Here is a 23,883-nt window from a genome sequence, read left to right as displayed (position 1 = left end):
AAGTATCTAAAGACTGTGAAACTGGCTATAAACATTAAAAAAAAATACAAAGAAAGTACTTTTTTCGAAATTGTCTAATTTCAAAACGCTAATTTAAGTACGCATGCATATACATAATATGTAACACAAAGATAAAAATAGAACCTTGATATAATTTTGATATCGGATCAAAAATAAATCTGGCAAAAATATTTTATCAAATATCAAATGAATGCAGAATGTAAAGGATAATAGGTAAGGTAAAACTACATCGTTGACCTAAAACAAGGTTATTTTCGTCAATATTATCAAGGTACTACACCTACAAAACTCAAGTCGGAATTTGTTTCACGATTTTTTTTTAGACAGAGAAATTATTTCACACTTCATGTGTGGTCGTGAGATCCATCCAATCAAGATTCATCTTTGTCATACATAAATAATTATATTGAACATACTTCTCTATCCACACTGTCCATACGACCTTTTACATCAGTACCAAATAAATAAAACAAATTTTCTTAAAACTAGTCAACTATACTGAAGGCATCATTGAGGTTCTGTGGACTGAACGCCATATTGCTGTGCTTGTAGTTGGAGTACGGTGAGTTATTGGCTGACAACGCCATGTCGATGTCTACGTAACCATGTTGACCAGTGAACGAGTCCTCATCTTCCTCATTATCATCGTACATTGGTGAGTGAGGAGGTACTTTCGGCATGTACCTCCCTGGAGGCTCAGCGTATTGTCCACCAACAATAATTTCATCTTCAAAGTCATCCTGCTTATTCGATTTCCACGGCTTGTTCAGTACCTTAGAGTCAGCAAAGTAAAACGGCCGCTTTTTTCTAAAGAAAAATTTGCTATCCTGCATCACTTGCTTATCTGCAACGTCTAAGTTCATAGCTTCTTCATTAAAATCTTTAGGGGAAGGAGTGACGTAGATTTGATTGTCGGAGTAAGCCGGCTTCTTTTTTGAGAAAGCATAGTTTGAATCAGGAGACTGAGTGTGTTTCGTCCATTGGTACTCATGCCTGTTGAATCCACGAACGCCGTAAGGTTGCGATGTTTCCTGGAAGCTCTGAGGGGTTGAGTAAATGTCATTGGTACTGCTTTTTAGTGGCGCTCCATAAGAGTCGACGGGGGGTTCTCCGTAACTTTGTTTTGGCTCCTGGTAATCATTCACATGCGCCACTGGTGGTTCCCCAAAACTTGGTTTCTCGACCGCAAAGAAAGAATAATGAGGCAACTTGACAATATGTCCGAATCCTGGCTTGTTGTTCGGTCTCGCTTTACCCTTGCTGTAGTTACCTTTATTCTTTGATGCTCGCTTTCCGTTTATGTTAGCTATATGTTTGCTGGTGGACCGTGGTGTTCCATAACGCGGAGCAGTAGCTTTTGGCCCTCCCTTGCGTATTTTCTTTGCCGGTTTCCTTGACACTTGCGGCGGCCTATACTTTGGCTTTGGTGGTCCATACATTGATTTTGGAGGTCCGTATCTCTGCTTCGATATTCTTCTGTATATGACTTTAGGCTTTTGGAATATTCTATCCATTGGATAGTCTTCTAGTATTAGTGTCGCTTCTCTTTTACTTATTATTCTTTTACCTTCTTCTTTTTCTTCTATTTCGTTATCTTTTTCTTCTGCTGCGATACATGCTGTGACAGTTATCTGGAATGAAATAAAGGTGAATTTGAGAATGGTTATATTTAAAATGATACAGAATTAGTTGAGCTATCATAATACTATGGGGCTTCATTGCAAAACGCAATTTATCATAAACCATTATTATTTTGATATACAATATTATATACGGTATGTTTATCTAAATTAAGATGTTTATGTTTAAAATCCATGAATACTGTCATTTTTAATCTTAAAGTAACATTTGGATACCAAAAAGATAATTAAAATTATAAAAAAAAATTAAGTCTTTTTTCAACCACTATTTAAGCTTCGGTTTTATTCGTGGCATTTGTAATGTCTCTCTCTGATATTATTTATTTCCATTGTTTCCATCTTTTACACAGGCATTTCAAAATGCAGCCACAAATCATAGTTTTTGTTATATTTTTTGCTTGATCGTATCCAGCCCCAATATGGTGTTAGAATGCTGGTTTTCACGTCGTGACGGTAATGATTTAAGAAAGTATGCGTCTGCGCCGGTTAGCGTCACACATAGATCTCTCGTTATAGATGAAAGGATTAATTAATAGGATTCATTGTAAGTAGAGCAGTTTAAATAAAACGAATTTTCCTTGAAGGGGTAGGTAGAGTTGTGATGTAGGTATGTTAATATTATCATACTTTTCATTAGGTGTTGTTTGTGTAATTAGACATGTGTATTGACATATATCGGGCATGGTAATTCGAAACTTAGTCCTATTACAAAGAATTTTGTACGGTAGTCCAAAAAACTGATCAAACATTAAAATTGAATTCCAGACCCTTTATTGGGTAGTCCCAATTATGCCTGATCCAGAGCTGCCGACCTAGCAGATCCACCGCGGCTCGAAAAGTAGGAGCAGGAACGGGGTGATTTTTAGTCAGTAAGAGTTTGACACTCCCCTCGCCTCGAGAAGTCATTGGATGATACCTTCCCCCCAAAAGCATATGGCATACAATGTATTGTGCCTATTTCTCCAAGGATGAACCTTTCTATTGCGTGCATTCGTTTAGTCTTCGTGTATCGATTAAATTTCACTCTTTTTAATTATTATAATTACATTCATTACGTACAGTTCTATTTCCTATAAAATACCTATTTTATTTCCTCTATCGATTATTACGATTTCAATTTCTTTTTTAACAAATTTTATTCGATAACTTCCTCATATATTTTACCCGAATTGATGGTTGATGACGGGTCAGATTTACCACCGTACTCAGAGCAATTATTTTCTATACAAAATCGTTACTAAGGAATAGTTTAAGTAATCATTAAACGTCTCTGAGTGCGACAGTAATTCTCATTTATTTATGTTTTTTTATTACCAAACACAAACCAATTACGATAATAGACTAATGAAAAGACTGACGACTGTTGATGAAGCGAAAGAGGTATGTAAGAACCGTAGCAATTCGCGTTCCAATGTCTCTGCCTACCCCCATGCGAGACAGGCGTGAGGTTATGTATGTATGTATGTAATTAGTAAACGAACCACGTCTTACATAAAAATTACCATTCAAAAGATTTCATATTTCACTGTCAAGTTGCTACTGTCTCTTGGTATTATTTCTATGCTAATACAGCCCCGAGGGTCAACTAGTATGTATTAAGACGTTAAATGAAAGTTACCATCGGCTTTTCCACGTAGAATCTTATAGAATACTAGAGCTAAGCATATTGCTTAATCATTCCAGCTCAGTCTGTGTATTTGTTTAGAATTTCTGTCAATGTAAACTTGGGGAACGCGATGTTTTATTAAGTCTTATTTTGAGGACAATATTGTGGCGACACTCTGACTAGTGAAAGATGACAGAAGTCGCACATAGACTATCGACGAGCACATCAAACGATGACGTCATAAATATCCTGCATCGCACATATGAAGTTTACATGCGAATTAACACGGATAGAAAATCCCAACGAACAACAGTTGGGCAGAAAGCCCGCCAGGCACGATCACCTCGCCTGGTCGGAGGATCCTCCTTTTCTTAGGGAACTTTACTCGCTGTTCCCTAAAATATCATCAAGTAACTTCTCTCGTCTTGGGTGAGGCGAGAGAGTGTGTTAGACCACCCTGTTCTCATACTTTGAACCGGAGCCCCAAACAAAGGGTAAACCGCTAGTTCTTCCACAAACAATTACAATCTTCCCAATCCCCGATTCCCCAACATCCCTTAGATTCATAACCTCCAAAAGGCCGGTAACGCATTTGTAACGCCTCTGGTGTTTCGGGTGTCCGTGGGCGGCGGCGATTGCTTACCATCAGGAGATTCGTTTTTGTTTACTAGCTTATAACATAAAAATATCTTATTAAAGCTATTTTGTACTTAAGACTATTAAAACAAAAAAGCAAGATTATAACATTAATATAAAAAAAAAACTTCCTTAAAAGTGAAATATCTAAAGATTTTATTATGCATACTAAGCAACGTTTTGAATAGGGAATTTAGGAGCAGATGCGCACGCGTCACTTTCTAGTGCGTGCTAAGATAAGTGTCGGTAAATCTTAGACGCTTGCGCCGTTGCTCAATGACGATAGAATGTGGTAGATAGTCGTTTTTTGCTTGTAAACAGTTTAACAGTAGATATGTAGGAAAAGTAAATGTTTTAAGTCGGCACGTGCTTGCTATGTGGCTAGTTTGTTTGTTTGTGTTCGTAAGTATGTGTGTTTGTTTTTGTAAGGGATATGATGAAGATATTAATGTATGTAGAAAAACAAATAAAACTAAAAGGCCTTTGAAATTAAAAGGTTTTAGGGATTTGGCGATTAAGGGTGGTTGGAACTTCTGGTAATTTTATTGACACAGGGAAACAATGTTTCATTGTCAATGCGTACTAGCAAAGTATGGTATTCCCATGTGAATTGTGATGAACATTAATTTGTTGGTACATCCTTCAGGTTTTCTCTTTCTTAACTGTTTCTGACAACTGTGGGCAATTGAACATAGACCTTTCCAACACCACATCACTAAGTTCGATCTCATAGATCGATAGTATTTAATATTTTACGTTGTAAGTATCCAAATATCTAAATAGTTTTGACCCACTTCAAATTAAAGAAGTGTAATGTGAGTGTGCTGAGTGTTTTATTTAAATCCCACGGTAGGTACATTTACATTTCAAGAAACATCTATTTTCTCATGAATAATATATGCACATATTTATACAACACACAGGCTCATAAATAATATTTTCGGTGTAGTTGGACAAAAAGTATTACCTAGTATGTTACAGTGTCCGCTGTCGAGATAACAATGTGAGGTCAAGTTAAACTGTCCGTTTTCACTGACCTCTGCGTTCGTAGAATAGTTAAAAATTAACTTAACTGTCGTTTATTTTTAACTATTTCTATTTACTGTGGGAATTTCAACTAAGTTGAGAGCCATGGTAACTTCTTTTATAAATAATAAAATATTATTTTAACTTACAAAAAGGTAAAGCCGGTAAACGAGCGGATCACCTGATGGCATGCAATCGCCACCGCCCATATACACCCAAAACACCAGAGGCGCTATAAGTGCGTTGCCGGCATTTTGGGGGTTAAGTTTTAGGGGTTGTTGGGGAATCGGGGATTGGTAAGGGGTTAATTAGGCCTCCGGTTACCTCGCTCACACAACGAAAACGATGTTTCAAGTCGATTTCTGTGAAGCCCAATCGTGCCGAAGCATGGTTCCCAAAACTTCCTTGCGGTAAACTTATACTCCCTGTCAGTAATTCCATTATCAGTTCCATTGTGATGGAACTTCTGATTATCTTTTTATCACTAGATCCTTTATAAAAGGCATATAATGGAACTATGTGATACTAATTATTATTATAGTACACGTTGTATATTCATGTTTTTGTCCCATGGATCCTAGCACCTATACTTCTTTTAACTTCCAAGACACATGGAATGCTTGTATAACTTATAGAACCAGCTTGAAAAAAATATTGACCAATGTGCCTACCATGGCCAATATTTTTTTTTAAATGAATTAATAATAACCGTTACAAATATCGGATAGAACAAGTTATTTCACATCCACATAGAAAGTTCGAAGGCCGCCAAACGAGAGTGAAAATAGGAAACTGAGTGAATCGATTATAATGTGGCTTATGTTATTTAATAGTCAAAACTGGTTATTTTTTTAATTCATTCAAATATTTGACCGTGTAGGTACCGGATTTTGGGTACAACTGTTTATTTGTTTACCATATACAAGTGATACTAGACGAGATTTTTAAATTAGGGATTTGCATTTCCTAGTTGAAGTCAGATAAGGATTTGGGACGTGGTGGTTTCTTTTCATCATCACGCCTTTTTAGTCTCGAAAGGATAGGCAGGATTTTTTTTTGAGAGGGGAAAATCCAAACTTTTCCGGTCCGGGAGGGAGTGTCAGACTTTTACTGACTAAAACCACATCGTTCCTACGCCTGCTTTTCGAGCTGGAGCTCTGGTAACTGGTTTTTAAATAAATGCACCCACAGTACTAAAAACAAATCCTTAGCGTGGGCCAACATTTAAAAAGATCTTTAAGCATGCTAGATATAATGTTTCCGTGGACGACAGTGCGGAAATGTAAGATTTCTCAAGTTCAATGACACCCTATAACCGCAAAGCTATCAGACGAATCGTGATGGTAACAAGTTGCAAATTAATCTATAGGTAATATAAAAATAAGTCGGGTTTTCCGGCAATATATTCCGGAATATATATAATATTCCGGAAAACCCGACTTATTTAACTCCAGAATACACCAGCCGATTTCCACGGTTTTGCTTTCGTTGGAAAGGTCTCGAGCTCTGTGAGGTTTATGGCAAAGAAATTCCAATGACTTCTTCCGCCTAGGGTGAGGCAAGAGGGAGTGTCAGACTCCTACTGACTAAAAACCACCCCGTTCCTTCTCCTGCTTTGAGCCGGAGCCCCGGTAACATGTTACGTTGTCCACAGCTCCGGAATGGTAAAAACCTATTATGCTTTCTTGAAATCGAGCACCTCTATTTCCCTCCTCTGAGAAAAAGTGTTAATGTTTTCAAGTAAACATCGGAGGATAACTAACTGGTTACTCCAGTAAGGTGTAGCTACCTGTCTGCTGATACCTAAACTTTTACTTGTGCGTGATAGGACCGCATTCCCATAAACTAGACTTTAATGTCTTGTATTTACTTGATTTGCTTTGCTTTATAGCGTTAACGATATTTTTTTGTCGTAGGTATATAGCCTATCTGAGCTTTTCATTTTAAGTATATGTTTTATATTAAAAGAAAATTTAACTAAATTACCTACCTAAATGTACCAGTTAATACTTAATATGAAATGGTAATCTCAATATTTGATATTATCATATGTAATACTGCCACTAAATAAATGAAGAATTTCTTAACGAATCGTCTCTATCTCGTAGATACATACATATTTTTTTTATAAAAAAGCAAAAGTATTCAGCAAACTATTTTAATTAATTTACTTTTTATCACGCTCTACGGATTAAATCTACAAAAAATCTTGTTTTCTACGAGAAATAATGTGATTAAGATTGAATATCGATATGTGAGAAAACATCACATCAGTCATTAATTTATCTTTCCACGTTAATATAAATAATTGTATTAAGTTCTTTACATAATAATGAGTTAGTGAAAATTCGCAGACAAAAAAAATTTGGCTTGTAAGTCCATTTCGTCGTTAAAGTCGTGGTAGTCCGGAGGTTTAAGACGCCTCTCATGCGTGAGAGCTCGGTTTCCAAACTTACCAATGGTAAGTACCAATGTGACTGTGTGACTTTATCCGAGTTATAGGTATATACTTTCTAAGATTATTAAGAAACCACTGACTAACGGTGAAGGAAAAGATCGTGACCAAACCTGATCTTATAATTTCTGATTATAGGTTTGAAATCGCCAACCCGTATTGAACATAGTTATGGTGATTAATGCTTACACCTTCTCCGTGTGAGCAGAAGGCTTTGGTCAGCAGTGGCCATTTATAGGCTGTTGATGATGATGTGAAAGTAGGTTTCAAAGGACAGAGAAAGGTTTATTATAATATGAAATACCTTTTAAGCAAAGAAAACGATGCTCTGTATAGGTAAGCGTCCACAGGCCCGCACGTATCGCACGCATCCCGTATGACGTCATCAGTACGCATTGCATGTAGGCATTGCTGATGATGCGATCCGTACGATGCGGATCAGACGCAGTTGTATGAGTTTCTATAAAAGACAAACTAAAATCCGTTGCGTGCGATGCGTACGATGCGGGCCTGTGGCCGCGTACTTTAATCTGTCGCTTCTTTCAACAATAAACATGTCAACGTACAGTTCGTGATAGCGTTCGACACAGAGCTATGTAAACGCGATCCGATTTGCTCGTATCTTATACTTTCGATTTTCTTTCGCGTGATATCATCGTTTTAGTACGTTGCTACTGACTAACTTGCCAGTGCGTTGATTGATTAAAGTATACAATTGTCAATTTTTGTAATTTCAGCATTGAGTCTAAAGCAGATTTTAAAGAATGTTGTGTTTCACATAGAATGACTGATATCAGCACTCTGCAACCTATATTATTCTTTTAACAACAAAATCTATATCTGATACACTGGACCATAAAACGTTATTACATTTGAAAGGTTTTGATAAATACTTCATCTAGCTCCTTTTTGTATAGAAGACAAAAAATTGGAAATGATCGCAGATTTTGAAAGGTACTGAAAAGTACTGATATCGGTTTTATAAGGTACTGAAAAGTATCAATTTCCTCTATGAGTCATGAAATTGATTTTATTTATTTAGTTAAAAACTTTGTGCACATAAATACATGGGTAGACAAAATGTCGTTGGCTGACTTGATTTTGTTATGGTAATTCGTAAAACTTACCGAAGACTTCACCCATCACTAAAATCGATCGACCAACACCTAGTACCGAACACAAACTTTGTCGATTCTTTCAATCATGAACCCAATCAAACTCAAGCCAGGTGAATCGGAACACCGGACTTCCACGAAAAGACTTCATTTCTCTGATCCTCAGTCCGTATCGCACCCCATAGTTACTGTTTAATTAGTCTTCTAGGTAATTAGCCAGTTGTTGTGGGCAAGCTATGTGTTACTGGGTTAAACACCGTGAAATTTCGATTTCACTAATCGAAAGTGGAGGATCACTTTCCTATCGTAGGTATATAAAGAAGTCGGCCTATTAAGTAAGGATTGAAAATGAATTGGTCTCATTTGACTTGTTAACTATATACAAACTTGATTGTCTTTTGTAAAATTACTGTTAGTTTGTATATAGGATTCTTTTTTTGATGACCAATGACTTCACCCGTCTTGGGACGAAGCGAGAGGGAGTGTCAGACTCTCACTGACTAAAAACCACCCCGTTCCTACTCCTGTTTTTCGAGCCGGAGCCCCGGTAAACCCGCTGGGTAGTCCGCAGCTCCGGATCTTTTAATGTTTTTGTTAATTGAATTTGATCTATATTTAAATACAACTAATGCACAATATGCCTTAACTCCACGCACTCGTAACCTACTTCCCACAGACATAACACGTTACACATCTAATCGGATTAAATTATATAATTAAACACATTATAACAATGAAAACAATATGGTTGCCAGGGAAAGTGCTGTGGTGACAACACTGTTGTTTAAAAACCACCTCTATTTTGTTCAAGTTAAAGATCATTTTGGTGTGATAGGAGAGAATAGGCAGAGCTTATAGAAAAGTGTTTTGAAATCGCTGTGGTGATTCGATTTGATATAAATTGCCGAGTTTTCTTTGCTTGTTGGGGATTTGATCGATGGTGTTTTGTTTTAAGTGGGTAGCTTGTATGTTATGTCTATGAAGCAAATGCAAAGAGATGTCATGGCTGGATTTCCCTTTAACATAATGCGTGACATTTTACGGGGAGCGCAAGACGTTACAAGCAACGCCCCTCTTTATTTTCAATTTACTACAAAGAATTGTTGGGAAACAATAGGTAACATTAGCAATTGGTTGTTGAAAAAATTCGTATCCACATTTTCCACATTTTAATGTGCCATTTTCAATTCCTAATCCCCAAAAGGCCGGCAACGCGCTTGTAACGGTCTCGGGGGTCCATAGGCTGTGGCAATTGTTTACCGGCTTATCCTATAAATAAGATAAGAATTAAAAGCTAAGGTTTTACTAAATATCTAATTTAATTTATAGCTTATGTATTTAAATCTCGGTAGTCCGCAACCCCGGAGAAATAGTCACCTCTAGAATACTAACTGACTAACCCGCCAGTATCATAAAACAGACTGTCATTCTAAAATCCAGTGCTTGTCTGTATCTAGTTATCTAGGCTAGGTAATACAATACGGTGGTCATTTATTTTCACCTTTGTAACACTACACGGGTAACTGAGAGAAAATAATTGTTATTATGGTGTAGTAGCTTGGAATCTTGTGTTTTGAAGTGGGTCGGCAGTATAAGATTACAGTGGAAATATTGTAGCGGGTATTTAATACTGTAAACTTAGTCTATGAGTTTGCTTTACGTTTAACGTGATTGAAACGAGAGCGCGTTCGGCGTTCTGATGGCCAGATCGAATAAACCAAAAAATAATACGCTTATTATTATTTTTACTCTATTTTGCAATATTGTTTGTTTATAGGCTGTAGTTATTTATTAGATTGGGTACAAAATAGAAAAGTTTTCTATAGTATAAAAATGAACCGTAGAATGTGTTGCTAAGCGCAAATCTGGCACTTGACTTTGGCTTTGACTTTGCTGAACCGATTTCGCTAATTCGTTTTTTGTTGAGTTTGTTATTGTTATGAGAAGGTTCTTATGTAAATAATTTCAAATTTATTTACTATTGTAATCTTCAAACATAACACTACCTCCTATTAAAGCCGTAGCAGACACATTTAGAACACATTATTTGTTGACTATTAAAAAGTGGGCGTCAATCATGCAGAGTGATACCTATCATATTGTTTAAACTCGTATTAGGTAATCTAATACATGTATTGTTATCAATAATGCACAACATGTATCACGATACTGTTATCCCCATATACTGTTAATCTTATACTTATTTACGTTTGTTTGAAAGCGCTAATTCCTGGAATTTGATTCGATAAAAATAAATATTTTTGTGTGGGATATGTAGTTCTTTTATTTATTTATATGTATAATATAGCTTTGAACCCGCACTTTCATGCATGAGAAGCGGGCATCTTAAACCTCTGGGCCACCACGACATCAAACTTTTTTTACGCATTCTTATAATATTACTTTGCTTTTATCCATAGGCCTGTAATTACACTTCTAGTCATAGTACCAAATCAAGTTTCTAAAACAATTATAAAATCTCCGTGTAACAAAGCAAAAGCCAAATATTTTAGATAAAAATGGAACTTTCAAAAAGTGCTCAAGAACCGGTTTGCAACGTGATGTTTAGAAAACTAATTCCAAATAACGATACGGTTTTTATGGATTTATAAATATTTTGGACTAGATTTGTTGTTGGTGTTAGAAAATATTTACTTATGGTCAGATTTTATGACGACCTCATATTTCAGAATCAAAGTCAAATCCTTAATAAGGCACTTTTGAAACGTCCAATTTGCGTAAGTTCTGTATGACCCGGAGCTGCGGACTCCCTAGGGGCTTAGGGCTCTAGCTCAAAAAGCAGGACTACGAACGGCGTGGTTTTGTCCGTAAGAGTCTGACGCTCCCTCGCGCCTCGCCCAAGGCGGGAGAAGAAGTCAATGGATAGTTTTCTCTTTACAAAAAACATCCCGTATGTGTGTGTGTGTGTGTGTTATATTACCCCCACAAAAATCCCCTGTAAGTATATGTGTGTAATGCGTAGGAACAAGAATAAAAATGTAGTTAATAACGACTTCTTGTGCGTGAAAATTCATTTTCGTTTCACCTCTCGCTATATACATATTTTATGTACGTGTAAAACTATATCCAGGTATATAAACAATCGTCGTGATTTTTGTACACACGTAATAAACGTGACAACGAAGTTATTGCATTTATATTTAATGTTATTAAACTTATTAAACCGAGCGACTGAGTACATTGAACTTCACACACATCACAGATTTCTATTAATATAAAATCCGTATGCTGTAATAAATTGTTCATTAAATCAAATATTAGTAATAAAATATTCTTTCAGACGACGACATTTCGGTGTTTCAATAAAGATAATTGATTAACTAAGTCTAATTGATATCAGTATCGAATTATAGCATCTATGCATGTAACTGTCACTTTTATCGTGGTAACGCGAACAAATAGCTAGGGATATTCATTTACTTCCTTGCACAGACTTTAAATATGAGTGAATAATACTTAGGTAATATCTCTGAGAAGTTATATATTATTATTATCTTCATAGAATATTAGATACGGACACCGACTAGGATGGACATATAGCGACCATATTGGCGAAATATTAAAGAAGGGTCATATTGAAACCACTCTTAACCGAAAAACATGCATGAAAATACTGATGACCGTTGATATAATACAAGTTTTGTTTCTCGTTAGTTTCGATGAGGTCGTGGTGCTCTAGATAAGTTCTTCCACACTTTTACTGTATTATTTTGATATCCCTGTTTTACCGTGTAGTTTTTTAAGAAGGAACAAATCTAAAGATGTTGCTTTAGATTCAAATGCTAATTTGATCAATAATGCATCATTGCACTAATTTTCTACCGCAGCGCAGCGCAGTTATAAATATCTCAACGTTTTTCTTATTTTTTTTACAACTAATTGATGAACAAAACTAGTTTTTCTCTCAAACGAATCGATTGTACGTTACTTGTAAGAATCGTTCATAAAACACGACAACACATAAAGAAATCTCAGTTCACTGACATTTGATTTCATTAATAAATAATGCATTATTCAATAGTTGAAGTTACGGAAAATATCAGCTTTGGTTGGTTTTTCTATCATGAATGTCTATTTTTTAGTAGTTTCTTAAGTATGTGTTTTCTTATCTATATATTTTATGATTTTGTGTAGATTACAAAGTTAACTGGTCCCTATGAACTGTGAGTACTGTATACACATGTTTGAAGCAAATTGGTGTAAAGATATGCAAGAGTTACCTCTTATAAATGGCCACTGCTGACCAAAAGCCACGGCTGTTGATGTGATGTGAAAAAATCTAGTCAAATACCAATTTTATGATCTCTAGACTTCGAATACTAGATCACAGTGTCCTTCTTAAATAAAATCGAGTATATTTAATTTTAAACTTTTCTTATTAATATTATAAGGATATCGACTACAAACGTAAAGCAAAATTAATCCTTAATTAGGGCACTTTTGAAACATCAAATCGAATTGTGCGTCAGTCTGTCTGTCGGTGAAGCTAGATGCTCGTTCTGAAGTGTAGCATAAATCTCTAGAGTTAATCTATTTATTCCCCGAGGGCTTAAGTAAATATATTAAGGTAACACCCACTTTTCACCAGTTATCTGACTTACGACTACGCTAAGGGGCGAGCCTATTGCTATGCACATCGTAATGAATAGTTCTTAAGTAGGAAAATTAAGAATAGACAGGCTCGAAAAGTAGGAGTAGGAACGGGGTGGTTTTTAGTCAGTAATTCTGACACTCCTTCTTGCCTCGTCCAAAGCGGGAGAAATCATTGAATGACTTTTCTTAAAAAAACTTGCGACCCTATTGCTATGTACCGGGTAACTAATACTTGTTAAGTATATAAGCGCCTACCTATTACTAATAAAAAATCTATTTACTGGAAAATGTAACGGTAGAAACAGTTACATTCCTGGTCTAATACTTGTAATCTAGTTTTTCTTGAAGGATGAGTTTAAGACCAGAGCTAGGGGTAATTAGATTTCAAACGGTATTTTCTGGTTACTCTATCATAGATTCTACTATGTTTGTATATAGGTGCTTGGAAGTTAAATATTACTGGTGTATTAAGATTTAAGTACTTTATTTTCACCAGGTATGAACATAACATCATCAATGTCACGCCTTTTATCCCCGAAGGGGTAGGCAGAGGTGCACATTACGGTACGTAATGATGCTACACAATGTACTACTTTTAACCGTTTGTGATATAAGTCAAACGTAATAGGGGGTGAGCTTATTAGGCATAATTCCAGACTTAGTTCTACTATTGAGACATTTCTGACAAATCGATAAACGTTCAGTGATACGTTGCCTGACTTGGGAATCGTAGACCCCCTGCAAATAAATGAATATGAATATGAATAAAATCCGGCAGTAAAATAAAATAATAGAACCTTACCGAAAAATCAAAATGACGTTTCCCAACCCTTAGCTCAAAATCAATCAGGGTTAGCACCGCGAAACAAAACAAAAAAAAATAATAACAAAAAAATGGTACACTCACCGTCAAAACCACGTAACACAAAATATCAGCTAACTGCATTATCACAACACTTTTCTTTGCGAAAATACTTATGACTTATGAGCGAACGTGTGTCCTCGTCGAAAGCTCATCAGCGAATGACTGAGCGGCACCGGATAGCGCTCGACCATCCAACTATGACGGCCTATCTAGAGATGATGATACCATTCATTCTAAATATTGTTTCTATTTATTTATTCTACACTGGCCTTTGTTTTTGACATTAGGCTGATGTCAGTTTTGTTTTGGGAGTCTTAATTACCTTGTTTGTTTTAGTTACAATAGGTTACTCTGTTTGAATGATTGTTTGTCGTCTGTTAAATAGCAAATTCTTAATCACTTACCCTGCACTAGAGTTTGGAGTTTGCGAAATAACAGTGAAGTTTACAATTCCATGACTTTTTTACAGATAAAACTAAACATGTGACTAGGAACTGGTAAAATGTAGAAAATTTAGTGTGTAAAAATAGAGGATATAGGTTAATCTCTTAATAAAATAATGTAACTAATACTTAACAAGTTAACAAGTAGGGTAAACTTGCTTAATTCGTACCTGCGCCTAAATCGTACCTCGTCTATATCTCGGATTGGGTAATAGTTACCAGCGCCTCTGGTGGCATAAAATGTCAATAATAGTCGGGCATATTGCCATGTGACAAATAAACACCTGTTATGTTGCTCCCGACTAAAATATTGAACAGGTAAGTTTTTTCTTACTTTTTGAGTAATTTTTTCGCATACTTCACAAGAACTGTCTTCCAAGTATACCGTTCATAAGTTGTTTAACTGTTTATTATATATTTATGCGTATATTTGTGAATATATTTCACATAGTACAGCCGGCTTGTTCGTTGACAGTTTTTTTTGCGGCAAATTTGAAATTAATTTGATACTTGTGCCTATTTCGTACTCGCAGCAACTTCTTAAAACGTACCGGTACGATTTAGGAAAACAATTTTTAATTTCACAGTGAATATTAACTACTTGATTATTTTTTAGTTTTTTTTTTTTATTTAATTGTTTCTAATTATTTTTGTTACTATTTTAGGGCAACATGAACATCATCAACATTTTAGCTCGAAATAAAAATAGAAGAAACCAAGAAGAAGACCATATCAAAGAAGCTAAATTTAAAGAAGACGAAAACACCTCAGAAATGAAACAAGAAAAAAAAACAAGAACAAGATGAAAATGACTGTTGATATTGCAAAATATGTCAAGAAGACGTAAAAGAAAACATGATTAAATGCAGTAATTGTGAAGTATGGGTACATGATCTATGTGCAGGAACAACTAAAAAAAACAAAAAACAACTAAAATGATATTATTGCGATGACTGTCAGGATTTGGCAAAGACCATCCGCTGTATTAATAAGAATTAATCTAGGTACATTAAGATTAAGAAAAAGAGGAGAAGATTATTAAGATTGTGATTTTTAAGACTGTAAACCAATGAGATAAACCAAGGATCTCAAAGTACGATTTAAGAATATACTAATACGATTTAAGATGAATGGTCTTAAATCGTACTTTTTTTAAGTTTTTGAAAATTGTTTATTTCTCAGAAGTTTACAAGATTTATGTTATTTTTTGTTGAAATACTAATAGAACATTAGTGAAATTATAATTACTTAATATAAATAACTGTGTATCATTGTTCATTTCCAAAATTTTTGAGGTTCTCCTTAAGTGGTACGAGTTAGGCAAGTTTACCCTAATAGTTACATTTTTAGATAATGAGAATATTTATATTTTTGCAAATCCAATAAAACTTGTTTCAAGAGTGTTCTCAGAACTAGGTAGACAGACTAGGTTACAGGGAGCCCCTGGATGCAGATCGCTTCCAACGGGGCTTTCTTGAAGTCATTTGGGGAGGCCTTATGTTCAGCAGTGGATTTCTCGTGGCGGATATAATAATAAATGTGATAATTTTACAAAATGTTACGGCTTAGAAATTTAAAATGGGTTGTTTTTCTCATACGCATTACATGAAAGACCTGCAACAATAATTAGATACATATCAAATAGCATCATCACATTCAATATTCTAAACAAACCTATATTGTTACAGATGTGTCATCAGCTCTATACAATTCCCAACATAGTAGGCGCACGCGCCGCTCTCACATCTACTTTGTTTATTTATTACAGCTTTATAAACAATAACTTCGAAATTTCAACGTGTCAAATTATATTATAAAATGGGATTTGTTATTACAGTTTTGGCGGTGGAGATTGTCATAGCACGCTCGGGTTCATTGTGTTACCTGAGACAGTTTATTACTTGGCTATGAGCCTCTTCTACATGAAGGGGTTCCCATAACTTCCAGGCGTGCAATATCTTAGTAAAACTGCTGACAAACATGTAGTCCTGTAAGAGGTTTTCCACCAGAGATGTGCTATACTATCAACGCTTCTACCACTTCTTGATTGGTACTTACACATGGCAGAGCACTGGTGGAAAAGGACAGCTAAGCTATGTTTTCTAGATGAAAACTACTAACCTACTATCGATACATCGCAACCTTGCACAGCTACTTTGTGGCAGTGCATTTTCATAGCACATCTTACTCGCCCATAGCTACATAGCTTAATATCGGTGGAAACGGTCACATAGTTTCACAGCTTAGCTAGTAGTACATCTTCGTAGCGTAGCTACATAGCGTGTCTCTGGTGGGAAAACACCGTAATCTGATGACATCTACAATACCGGAGAAGTTATACATGATCAAGCGATGAGGGCATTCATTAACCTTTTTTTTTTTTTTTTTTGGGGGGAAAATCATCCAATGACTTTTCTCGCCTTGGGCGAGGCGAGAGGGGGTGTCAGACTCTTACTGACTAAAAACCACCCCGTTCCTTCTCCTGCCTTTCGAGCCGGAGCCCCGGTAAACCCGCTAGGTTGTCCGCAGCTCCGGATTAGGCATCAGCCCTATTGGGCCCCATCTGTGGTGGTCTGATGGCTCTTTGAGGCGCGCGCGGAACGCGACGCGCCGCACGCACGGGTCTGGTTCTGGTCGGGCGGCGAACTACCCTTGCTCGCCGTCCGCAGGCCCGCACTTACGGTGGCCGGAGATCGTCACGCGATCCCCGACGCCCGGAGTGTCTCTCGCGACGGCTGGGGCGTGAGGAGGTTCGTTCTCTCACGCGCCCCGCCTCCTCCTTAGCTAGCATGACTGCTTCGCAGAAGGAGGAGACGGCATCCCAGTCCCCCTCGCTCCGCACCATGGCTTGTACCAATGCCGGACGCGAGAGGTCGCCGTCGCCGACTACATCCCTGAGGACACGGCGGTGCTCAGCCCATGCAGGGCACAGCGCCACCGTATGTTCCACTGTGTCCTCAGGACGATCCTCGCAGTGATGACACCCGGGCGTTTCCTCCCGCCCAATCAGAAACAGGAACCTACCGAAACTTCCATGCCCGGTAAGCACCTGCGTCAGGCGGTAGGTGAGGACGCCGTGGCGTCTCTCAAGCCACTCCTCAAAGAGGGGACTTATCGCTGCAATGACAGCGAGCCCAGCCCTCGGTTGCGACAGTCGTTGCTGCCATTCCGCCATGAGATCGCGCCGGAGCTCGTCCCGCCACGCACTAATCTGGCGCGGCAGTGGAGTGCATTCATTAATCTCACACCCGCGTGGAAACTCAAGACAATCGTGGTTTCATGCCGTTTTTTTTGGGAAGCCATTACCTATACTTATCACTTCTGTAGTTTAGGTACTGTTCTGGAGCTGCGGACTACCTAGCGGGTTTACCGGGGCTCCATTAGCCCATTCATAATTTTAGAGCATGGCTTTCGCACTTGATTGTTTAGTGTACAGTATGTTTAAAGAATACTCTCAATGAGTCACCGAATGTTTTCTAAACAATGCTGCACTGAATAATTTTCTCTTGACCTAATTTAATTCATAACAGCATACCTAGTAGCAATTTGAATCAGTAACCTAAAACAATAGCATTCATTACTTCTACACTCATAGTACATACATATTTTGACAACCACTTTAAATGGGTTTAACTTAAGATTCTCCGGAGCTGCGGACTACCTAGCGGGTTTACCGGGGCTCCGGCTCGAAAAGCAGGAGAAGGAACGGGGTGGTTTTTAGTCAGTAAGAGTCTGACACTCCCTCTCGCCTCGCCCAAGGCGAGAGAAGTCCCCCGACAAAAAAAAAACTTCAGATTCTACTTATGCAGCATTGCTTCCGGAGCTGCGGACTACCTAGTGGGTAGTAGGAACGGGGTGGTTTTTAGTCAGTAAGAGTCTGACATTCTCTCTCGCCTCGCCCAAGGCGAGAGAAGTCATTGGATGATTATCCCCTTAAAAAATGCAGTAAGTATTACTAAATATTTCTGAAATTGGTAATTAATCATTTCACTCAACCCAAAAATCTGATTCGAGACTTGATTTAGTATCAAGACGTTGTCCAAACCTTGTAGTCCCTACTGCATATACCTCTTACAAAAATGAATGTCTTGATATTATATTAACTTTGAATAGCACGCCCTCTATTCAAAACTTGTGGAACTCATTCGTGTCGGACGCTTAATTTCTTGACCGCTGCAGTGTATTGTAAAGACGTAAAACTTTCTGTCGTAGTTCGTACAGATATTAACAGATGGCGCTAGTTATCGGACTTTAAGAATTTTATTATTGTTTTTTGGAATAATTTCTGTAGGGTAGACTATTATGGTAAGCCCTATTGAATCCATAGTCTAGACGTAGATTCTTACTTAGCTCTTGATGATGATTATTATGATGATGATAGGGACTCGTAACTCGGACAAAAATGTTAAGCTACACAAAAATTCCTTTGTTCCTAGCTAGAAAGCTAGGAACTTCAGAAATATTGCGAGAGGTCTAGGTAATAATTCTAGAATGTCCATTTATTGCTTTTATATCGTTAAATTTATGGATTTGAATTCATGCTTAAGAACCATTAGGTTTAGACCTTTTTAAAAGAAAGTTAGATTTTCATTAATATTCCATTATGAAGGCTATCATTTTTCGCTTGATATAAAAATGTCAACCGCACTCCACACACCAAGCGGCCATCAGGTACTAGAGTTAGGACTTGGGACATATCCAACTTACTATTTACTTAGGTAACAGTCACCTTTTACATTTTAATCTTTGCACAGGTAAATAAAAATTCCAAAATCAGTGGCATGAAAAATTTATTTGATTTTCTTTTAATTACATTATGTATTACGATATGCTAAAATAAATACAGAAATTGTTCGGATAACTTCATCTTATTTATAATTATGTCCATTTAAATAATTATTAATAATTATAATTAATTCAATAATACATGGTTAAGCTTCTAAACCTAGTTATTTATTTACAATTTAATTAATAAATTAGAGTAAAATTATGGTGATTTATTTATTTAATGGAAAAAATGTTGGCTGAACACACATTTTATTTTATTTATGACAATATTTTGGTCGTATATTGGCATTTGAAATAATTCTCATCTTGCAAAAAAATTACGAAATTTATGTTTTAATTTCGTGTTGTAGAATTTAAATGTTTAACCATTTATATGATTAATAGTTCTCAAATGACAGGTAAACATGATTGGTTTCTTTCTGTTATACTTAGAACACATTATTATGTTAAAACAATGAATTTATCTAATGTTTTTAATTGTCCTGTTATTAATAATGAGCAATTATTGACAGACTTATTACGACTGTCTAATAAATTATATCGAAATGACCTGCATGTTACTTAAATTATTGTGACTCGATTTACATAAAAAATAATGTATCGTATATAAATTCAGTTGTCAATTTGAAAATATTTATGCTATTATCATTAATTTAGTAATCGACATAATAATATGTTAGTGTGACTGTTCACGTTACGGCATTTAACGCATGCATGCAACCTTCACAAACAGTAGAAATTTAACGTTGCTGCTTCGTGAACCAACGAAACAATGTAACTAAAATTGTAATTTGAATCGGATTGAAAAAGAGTAAGTTTTGGAGTTTCTTACTCGTTCTTTTCCATAGGAATCTACACTTTGTAACGAGCAAATAGCTTCACTAAAGAATTGAAAGACAGACTGACATCTTGTTTATATTGTAATATTTGCTTTGACGTTTAATGCCTTCCTGGTCTATTTGAAATAAATAATTTTGACTTTGACTTTGGACAGTTTTCATTGTTTTTAAGCAAAATGCAAGGATTTGCCATTTGTAGGCCGCCTATTGAGTATGAAGAATGCATACATTCGTCATAATATATGACGAAACGTGAACAGCAACCCTAAAGACATATTACCCACGTGAGGTGCATTTAACGATTGCATGCAACCTACAAATGACGAATGCTTACGTATTGCTAAGAAACAGTAAATGCTTTCCACGAAGCGGCAACGTTACGTCACTCGCTCCTTATACAAATCCATCTATCATCATTTGCAGTCTGCACGTATTCGTCAAATGACGCATCGTAGACAATAGACCTTATTGGACAAAAACATTAATGGTCCGAAATATTGATATGTTAATCATAAATATTTGCTCATAAAATGTGATATTTTAAATTTATTTTTCTTAATAATTAAGTTATTGGAAACGAAAGTCACACAATGGAAGATTAAATCGATAAATCGAATAAAGACTCGATACATTACAAAACCTATAGTCATACGACCCGTATCGATAAAACTATTTTTTTTTATTATACAATAAGAAGACGAAATATTTTTTTGATTTATTTTTCTTTGTGAATAACATTGGATTCATAAATAAAATTAAATGATGTGACATATTAAAAGTTTTAATTTTACTCAAACCATTTGATATAGAGGATAAATTGGGGATCATTGAAATACCTGATCATCAATTAACTATTTTACTAAAATAATTTTTAATTTTGTTTACATTGAACAAAAACATAAAATTTAGATTTCAATATCAGATCAAAATACATTCTGGTCAAATTACCAATTGTCTACTTATGATCCAATGTTTTCCACAAAGAACTATCAAAAAATTTAAGCTATCTTAAACTCTATGTCGACGGCGGAAGAGTCATTTGAACGCTAGGTCACCGTAGCCGTACCAACGTTGGTCACTGTAGCACAATGGAATAAATAAATAAATATATGGTGACTGAAATTCTGGAGCCTTAGGAAATATGATTATAATATAATACAAATGTCCACTATAGTATTTATAATAATAGTATGGAAGGAACCTAAAGTAGGTTATCTTTTTGGAAAATGTAATATTACCAACAATCCTGCATTTGTCTTTTTATTTTAATCTTATTAAATTATGGGACTGGTTGTGGCGTGTCGTATTTGTATTTGTGTTATCCACAAATTCAGTATTCTCACATTAAATTGTCATGTTTTTTTACAAATAGCTACTTATAGCTTTAAAATTATATTTGTCGCATGGGCAGTAAGACTCTGAGATAGACAACAAGGCAAAGAATTATTGTAAATAGTTTCGAGTAAGAGACTTAGAAAAGGGGCCACATTTCATATACCATTTCATCTAAATTAACACTAGAGGCAAAAGAATCCTTTTTCAGTTTATATAAGTAAAATTTTAGACAAATTTTGTTTCATAACATATTTCAGAAGCCACCAAAACTTGAGTGCTTACAGTTGTAAAAACAGAGTAACAGTGAAAGGCACGGCAAGTGTATGTACAAAATGCTACGTGGCGTTGGTTCGGCGGTGCAAACAGTCGACCCTACAAGTACTGTGCTTAAGCAAGACCAAAGGACTAATGTTGAACACAATTCCAATACCTTAACCAATAATAATATGGTTAAAGATGATTGTAGAAACAATAATATGGATATGTTAGTTATTGATAATAAAATCGCAATAGATATTATAGGTAAAACTGAATTGCAAACAACATTAGCTGACAAAAATGTGTGTACTGTTGATATGTATTATACAGATATTTTCTTTTAGTAGAAAGTTCGTATTATTTAAACAATTTTGAACTAACCAAAGTATAATGATTTAGTGCTCGCATTGAATCTCAGGGAGTTGTAAGATAATTTGTACAAAATAAACATCAATGCATACCTTTTTAAAGGGAATACTTAGGTAAAAGTATTTCTAAGAGTAAGAAAATATATAAAAGGGATCGACTGCATCATTAGATAAAGTGATATGTGATCATTGCGTGCTAAATATAATGATATGTACTGCAAAAACATTCGCTTTGGGAAAACAGCGAAATTGTAATAAAAATATTAATATGTACCTTGTTTATACGAGACTTGCTGCGTAACTTAAAGTACTGTGAAGAGCCTGTAATGATAGGAACACAAATGTTAATGACAATTAACATAAAACAGATGAAATAAAAAATTTCGAGCCAGAAGATAGTACTCCTCTCAACACAATTGGTGTTGAAGATGATATAGATTATAACAATGATATATCTGAACTAGAACGTAATTATTCTAGAATAGAAAAGTAACCTCTTATAAACAAGGTATTGTAAGTCAAAGTACAGACACAATACACAATCACTTTCACAAAACTATGAATCATACGCTTCAGTTAGATCTATTGAAGCCAACATTTATAAAAACCCTCACTCAAAGCAAGCTATCCAATAAAAATGTAAAAAAAAAAATATTTACAAAGCATTTAAACCTATCATGTGTAACATTGCGTCGCGTGATTCGTACCATTTATTCTACAAAACGACTATCTTTTAATATTATTATATTTGGATAAAATTCTCGAATTATAAATATACATCAAGACGTATCAGATATCGATACTGGAAGGACCCTGTTTAAGTCAAGAAGACCTAAAGACCGACTCGGTCTCACCACTGAGCGAGGTATAAGAAAATAAAGTCTTGGTAACAAAGATTGCAATATTTTTTCTAAGTATTTCATAGATCATTCACAAGGATTTTCCAAAAGATCCAATTATACTTGTTTTTGTGGAAGTCAATAAAATACTAGATTAATTTCATTGAGTGGCCTCAGCGGTATGATAGTGTGATGGATGGTAACGCCAAACCTGTGGAGGCGAGTACTCGACTGGAACTTCTTGAGCTGCTCCTCCAGCACCCCACATGAGCACAGTTTGCCGTGGCATCTCCGAAGCCTGAGGCTGCTGCATCCTCTCCTGCTCCGAGTTACTCGACCCTGCAGGACTTGGTCCGGGCACTACGGAAGGCGACCTTCTCTCCTGTCCAGTTACAGGACTCATGTATCTTCCACTGCTATCCACGTACGTGTACTCTCTCGAAGGTGGTCGATGGTACGTGGGGGCCACTTCGTAACCAGGCGGAGGCGCAGGTTCAAGGAAGCCATTCGGCGCATAGGGAGTATAATGATAAGATAAAGGTTTATATTGATGAAAGAGGTTGTCTGCTGTTAAGAATCTGTCGTCTAGAGGTGGCGGAGCATAATGTAAGGTTGGGGCTGGAGGGTATTCTCCGTAAGGAGCTGTGTATGCGCCATTTAGATTAGTGTATGCTGCCGCTACTGCGTCCGCTGCTAAGTAGTCGACAGGAGGCGGTGCAGGAGTTGTGGGCACTCTTCTCTTATTCCTACAAGTTGATAGGAAATCTCGGAGTTGTGTTTTGTATCTCCTTGCGGTTCTGGGAGGAGTAGTAACGTTGGTTTCGCAGCCGGACAACTGTTCGGTCTCTGAGAAGTAGAGGCTAGTGAGGCCGGTGTCGAGGTAACTGACTTTGAAGTCCATTGTCCTTTTGCCTAATAGATCTCTGCCTTCTTCCTCCCTGAAATTAAATAAGAACAATTAAGATTCATGGTCAATGAAACACCAGATAATTATAATGACTAATAGTGTAAACCATTTTTAATTTAATTTTGAAC

At 36.2% G+C, this 23,883-nt stretch overlaps 2 protein-coding genes across 4 annotated transcripts in view; both read right to left on the bottom strand.

Annotated features, from left to right (window-relative positions):
* Positions 1-56: 56 nt before the first annotated feature.
* On the bottom strand, positions 57-14,165 carry LOC118277942 (uncharacterized). The gene is made up of 2 exons (XM_035596974.2): positions 14,021-14,165; positions 57-1,652 (listed from the first exon to the last, which is right to left on the bottom strand). Exons 1-2 carry the CDS (start codon positions 14,057-14,059, stop codon positions 507-509), a joined length of 1,185 nt encoding a protein of 394 aa, XP_035452867.2. The 5' UTR covers positions 14,060-14,165; the 3' UTR covers positions 57-506.
* A 6,780-nt stretch (positions 14,166-20,945) lies between these two features.
* The window catches only part of LOC118277929 (aryl hydrocarbon receptor), a 130,479-nt gene continuing 127,541 nt past the window's right edge, over positions 20,946-23,883 (bottom strand). The window contains exons 8-10 of one of the 3 annotated variants that reach the window (XM_035596951.2): positions 23,060-23,786; positions 22,284-22,330; positions 20,946-21,126 (exon numbers count right to left, since the gene is read on the bottom strand). In XM_035596951.2, coding sequence (XP_035452844.1) covers positions 22,289-22,330; positions 23,060-23,786 — 769 coding nt within the window. In that variant the 3' untranslated portion in view covers positions 20,946-21,126; positions 22,284-22,288. Of the gene's footprint in view, positions 23,787-23,883 lie in introns of all 3 variants that reach the window. The other 2 variants (XR_004783813.2, XM_035596950.2) reach the window with 2 other exon arrangements.

This window comes from Spodoptera frugiperda, chromosome 18, assembly GCF_023101765.2.
Source record: "Spodoptera frugiperda isolate SF20-4 chromosome 18, AGI-APGP_CSIRO_Sfru_2.0, whole genome shotgun sequence".
NCBI classification, from domain to species: Eukaryota; Metazoa; Arthropoda; class Insecta; order Lepidoptera; family Noctuidae; genus Spodoptera; species Spodoptera frugiperda.
The sequence above is the reverse complement of the archived record's forward strand: the minus strand, read 5'-3'. Positions and strand labels throughout refer to the sequence as shown.

What these genes read in the sequence shown, in the direction of transcription:
- LOC118277942 (XM_035596974.2), bottom strand. Translation starts at nt 14,059, where the DNA reads ATGCAGTTAGCTGATATTTTGTGTTACGTGGTTTTGACG. An exon ending in TGTGTTACGTGGTTTTGACG is followed by an intron (nt 1,653 to 14,020) that starts GTGAGTGTACCA and finishes ATTTCATTCCAG; the next exon opens with ATAACTGTCACAGCATGTAT.